This window comes from Eimeria tenella, genomic scaffold (genome assembly GCF_000499545.2).
Source record: "Eimeria tenella Houghton genomic scaffold, Eth_scaff764, whole genome shotgun sequence".
Lineage (NCBI taxonomy): Eukaryota > Apicomplexa > Conoidasida > Eucoccidiorida > Eimeriidae > Eimeria > Eimeria tenella.
The window spans coordinates 1-5132 of NW_013545882.1; the positions used below are offsets into that span (position 1 = coordinate 1).

The 5132-nt window shown below is 45.3% G+C and overlaps 2 protein-coding genes across 2 annotated transcripts; both read left to right on the top strand.

The window, feature by feature from the left end:
* Positions 1-2854: 2854 nt before the first annotated feature.
* ETH_00026025 (uncharacterized protein) lies at positions 2855-3469 on the top strand (the record flags this gene model as incomplete). The annotated part of the gene is made up of 1 exon (XM_013380662.1): positions 2855-3469. The coding sequence occupies one exon, from the start codon at positions 2855-2857 to the stop codon at positions 3467-3469; it is 615 nt and encodes a 204-aa protein (XP_013236116.1).
* A 243-nt stretch (positions 3470-3712) lies between these two features.
* Positions 3713-4465, top strand: ETH_00026030 (uncharacterized protein; the record flags this gene model as incomplete). Its single annotated transcript, XM_013380663.1, has 2 exons — positions 3713-4120; positions 4346-4465. The coding sequence occupies 2 exons, from the start codon at positions 3713-3715 to the stop codon at positions 4463-4465; spliced, it is 528 nt and encodes a 175-aa protein (XP_013236117.1).
* Positions 4466-5132: the final 667 nt, after the last annotated feature.

Consider the following 5132-nt stretch of genomic DNA (forward strand, 5'->3'; position numbering starts at 1 on the left):
GCAGCAAACGCAGCAGCAGCACTTGCCGCTGTAAAGCAGCACAAATTGCTGCTGCTGCTGCTACTGCTGCTGCTGCTGCTGCTGCTGCTCGTGCGCAGGAAGCGCTTTGTCAAGGTTCAGCAAGCTGCAGCAACACCAGACGCTGCTCCTGCTGCTGCTGCTCACAAAGGATCGCAAAGGAGCAGCAGCAGCAGCAAGAGTAGCAGCAGAGGGACTGGCTGCAGCAGTTCGTGAGGCTCCTCATTTTCAGGCCTCACGCTGCTGCTGCAGCTGCTGAAGTAAATGCTGCAGCAGCAGCAGCACAGCAGCAGCTGTTACAACTAGAGTTTCTGGAGCAGCAGCAGCAGCATGCTGCTGCTGCTGCAGGACTTCACAAGAATAGTATTCTCAGGCGCTGCAGCAGCAGCAGCGGCAGCAGCAGCGGCAGCAGCACCTGCAGCAGCAGCTACTGCTGCAGCATAAACAACAGCGCCTGACTAGGGATTATTTCGTTTGGGAACATTTATTTCCAATGGGAACTGCTGCTGCTGCTGTGGCAGCAGGCTCAGCAGCAGCAGCAGCAGCAGCAGCGGGACGAGCAACAGTAGCTCGAGCAACAACGGGAGCTGCATCAGCAGCAGCTGCTGCAGCAGCTGTGATTTTAATTGCATCAAAAGCAAACAGCAAAAGTTTCTGTAGCCAGCGGCGGTGCATTTGCTACTGCAGCTGTTGCAGTTGCAGCATCAAATGCTGCAGCTGCTGTTGCAGTTGCTGCTGCAGCTGCTGTTGCAGTTGCTACTGCAGCTGCTGTTGCAGCTGCTGCTGCAGCTGCTGCTGCAGCTGCAGTTGCTGCTGCTGCTTGCATAGGGTGGCAAGAAAACTTGGCTGTTCTTTTTTTGGGTTCAAAGGGGAGTAACGTTTGTGGAGTAGCCGAGGTGTACGTACACCTCAACTCAGCCGCAGGAAGTTAGCAGCAGCAAATAAAAGTATAAACATAACCATCTCCGAGAAGTAAAAATAAATAAATAAATGAAATGAATAAATGAAATAAATAAATGAAATAAACACTTCTGCCAATTGTTCAGTTCACTTTCCGATATCAACGCCGCCTGCTCGGGTGTACGTACACCTGAAATGGTCAAGACAGGCGGTGTGGGCCCCGGCGCTGCTTTTTTGTTTGAAAAAAATATCAGAAGTAAAACGAAAGAATTAAGTGAATCATTGTATATCTTTTTTCGTCATTTAGATCTATTTATAAAGTAGCAAAAAGAAGAAGACATTTCTGGATGCGCAAGTCGTGCATGGCTAGCCGCTCGAAAATGGGTTTATTATTCAATTATATTTGTGTTTCAATCTTAATATTAATTAAGTTTGAATAAATTCACCCGTAAAGAAATGAATTTAACCTTTAATTGCATTTATTTCAATCAAAAATCAAAATATATGAATTGCATGAAGGCGGCTGCAGTCACACACTACGGCTGCGGTGTCTGTACACCTCAGGGTGTACGGCGCTGTCGGCAACGGCAACTTGCGTTTAAAACGAATTAAACGCATTTATTAATTAAATATTTGACAAATTAATTAATTTATTTTGTAAATAATTCAACTTTTCAATTAATTTAATTCATTTCAGCGGCCGTTTTCAGCAGCTTGCTGCCTACTGCCTCGCCGGCTCTTGGGGTGTACGCGCACTGCAGGCTGTGGGAGTAAAACCGAGAAAACTGCAGTTTGAGTTTAATTTTGATTTTATTTTTTATTTAAATTTAAAATTATTGTTTGCTGCTTCGAAACTCGCCGCAGTAGGCAGCAGCGCATGCACGAGGTGACCCTGGGGCTGCAGCTGCAGCAGCTGCTGCTGAGTCTTTTCTCTTCTTTTGCTTCTCAGCTTTTTGCTGATCTGCTGCCCCACAAAGAATACCATTTGAAGGCTTTTTCTGTTCCTCCGGGATCTCCCTAGAGAAAGCCCCTGCTGCTTTCCCCCGGCAGCAGCAAACGCAAACCCGCCCAGCTAGCCAAAGCTCCACCTAGCTAGCTAGCTAGCTAGCTAGCTAACCGCAGCTAGCCAACCGGCAGCTAGCTGCAGCTAGCCAGTAGGAACGCCTGCTACCCCAGCTACCCGGAGCTAGCCCCAGCTAGCTGCAGCTAGCCGCAGCTAGCCCAGCTAGCCCCAGCGAGCCCTAGCTAGCTACAGCTAGCCGCAGCTAGCTGTAGCTAGCTACAGCTAGCTGCAGCTAGCTAGCCAACTGTAGCTAGCCAGAAGGAGATTCAGCTGTCTCTTTGTTTCAGCTTATCTCCCTCGGGTGTACGTACACCGCAGACACTCTGCTGCTCCCGCCCACGTCAACCAAAAAGAATTAAAATTTATTTTTCTTTATTTCTTTTTTATTTATTTCTTTTTTTAAATTTGCAATTTGACAAAAAGTAAAACCTGCAGGACTTCAAATTGAAAGCCCCACAGCTGCCACTGCATGCAGCAACTCACGGCCGCAGCACGGCTAGCTAGCTAGCTGGCTAGCTAGCTAGCTAGCTAGCCAGCTAGCTAGCCAGACCTTCAACTAGCTAGCTGGCTAGCTGCATAGCAGCTAGCCTGCTCGCTAGCTAGCTAGCGAGTTGGCGTTTGCTGCAGCTAGCTGGATAGCCAGCTAGCCACTGAAGTGCTCAATCAGCTTTTCGCTTGGCTAGCTAATTAGTTAGCTAGCTAGCTAGCTAGCTAGCTAACTAGCTAGCCACAGCACCCTCGAGTGAAGTCAAGCAGAACTGAGGGGGAATAGAGCACTGCGGTGTACGTACACCCGGCGGGCACCCTAAACCCTAAACCCTAAACCCTAAACCCTGAAGTCTGGGCTCTAGAGAAGGAGGCATACAGCAGACTATGGACAGAGGACAGCAGCAGCAGGATGCAGCAGCACCGCTGCAGCAGCAGCAGCCGTTGCTTTTGCCGCAACCACTGCAGCAAGAAGCGCAGCAGCAGCGGCAGCAGCAGCAGCAGCAGCAGCAGCTACCTCAAGTCTCTACCTTCGCCCAAGGGCCCCTCTCTGCTGCGGGAGCGCCTCTAACTGTTGCTTCAACTTCTTTAGAAGCAGATAAATCACCGGCAGGAGCAGCAGCAACAGCAACAACAGCAGCAGCAACAACAACAGCAGCAGCAGCAGCAGCAGCAGCAGCAGCAGCAGCAGCAGCCAAATTTCCAGCACAGGCTTCACCAGCAGCATTGGGAGCAGCGAAATCAGCGACAGCAGCAGCCGCAGCAGCAGCAGCAACAGCAGCAGCAGCAGCAACGGCGGCAGCAGCAACAGCAGCAACCAAGCAGGCGGCAGCAGCAGCAACAGCAGCAGCAGCAAGAATAGGAGCCAAACCAGCAGCAGCAGCAGCAGCAGCAGCAAATGTGCTGCTGCCTGCAGAGGCGCCGCCCCCAACAGTAGAAGAGCGAGTTGAAAAGTTCCTGGATTCTCTCTGTGAGAAAGGAGCACTAACTGTTAATACGTAAGCAGCAGCAGCAGCAGCAGCAGCAGCAGCAGCAGCAATAGCAGCTGCAGCAGCAGCAGCAGGAGATGTGGTTGTGGTAGTTAGGACAGTCCAGTACGCAGCATCTTGAGCAGCAGCAGCAGCAGCAGCAGCAGCAAACGGAATTCTGCTGCTGCTGCCAAACAAGAGCAAAAATCCCCACCACGCATTGCTGCAGCACAGACTTAGCCGCAGCAGCAGCAACAGTGGGAGAAGCTGCAGCAAAATGAGCAGCAGCAGCAGCAACAGCAGCATTAGCGCCACCGCAACAGCACCACCACTGCCATTAGTACACGACACACCGCAAAAGCAGCAGCAGCTGCAGCAGCAGCAGCAGCAGCACGACTGGCAGTGCATGCCAGATTACAACAGTAGCAGCAGCAGCAGCAGCAGCAGCAGCAGCAGCAGCAGCAGCATTTGTCGGTTTGCTTTTAGGTCTTTGCTGTTCAAGCAGCGGTTTTTCAGGCTGCACGAGAGATATTTGCATGCAGCAAAAACAGAAGCATTAGCAGCAGCAAAGCTGCAGCGGCTGCAGCAGCAGCTGCAGCAGCAGCAGCAGGAGCTCGCAGAAGCAGCAGCAAGAGCAGCACTGCATTCCGAGCAAATCATGGCCCTCAAGCAGGAGCTCTCCGAGGTACTCAAGGGTTTAGGGTTTAGGGTTTAGGGTCTAGGATTTAGAGATTAGGGTTTAGGGTTTAGGGTTTAGAGTTTAGGGTTTAGGGTTTAGGGCCGCCATCAGTTTTTCGCGTTTTCCCCCTACCGCTTCAAAATCTGAACAGACCTAATAAATAATTAAAATATTATTTGTTATTTATTTATTTATTTATTTATTTATTTATTTATTTATTTGTTAATTCAGAAAAGAGGAGAATTAGTTCGTGTTGCTTCTCGGCAGCAAATGCTGCAGCAGCAATTTGCTGCAATTCGAAAAGAAGCAAATGAGCTGCAGCAGCAGCTCGAGACCCAGAAGAAGCAGTAATTCTTTTTTTTATTTTAATTAATTATTTATTTATTTATTTATTTATTTGTTTATTTATTTATTTATTTATTTGTTTGTTTGTTCGTTTGTTTATTTGTTTCTTTATTTATTTGTTTGTTCGTTTGTTTGTTTGTTTGTTTGTTTGTTTGTTTGTTTGTTTGTTTGTTTGTTTGCTCATTATTTATTATTTATTTATTTATTTATTTATTATTTATCGTTTGGTATTTATTTCTTTATTTATTTGCTGTTTACCATTCATTTAATTAGTTTTCTGTTTATTTATATATCTATTTATTTGTTAGTTGTTGAATTAGTTTTATTTCTTGATTTGGTATTTATATAATTATTTACTTATTTATTTGTTTATTTATTCATTCCTTTTATTCATTTATTCATTTATTATTTATTCCTTTCGGTAAAAAGAAAATTGAAGGAAACACAAATAGATTAAAAATAAAAAAAAATCTGAAAAAAGTAAAATCAAAGCAAAAATTAAATTAAAATAAAATTAAAATTAAATTAGGATGAAATTAAAGGTAAATTAAAATCAAATTAAAATTAAATTAAAATTAATATGAAATTAAAATTAAATTAAAATTAAATTAAATTAGAATTAAAATTGAATTAAAATTAAATTAAATTAAAATTAAATGAAATTAAAAATAAA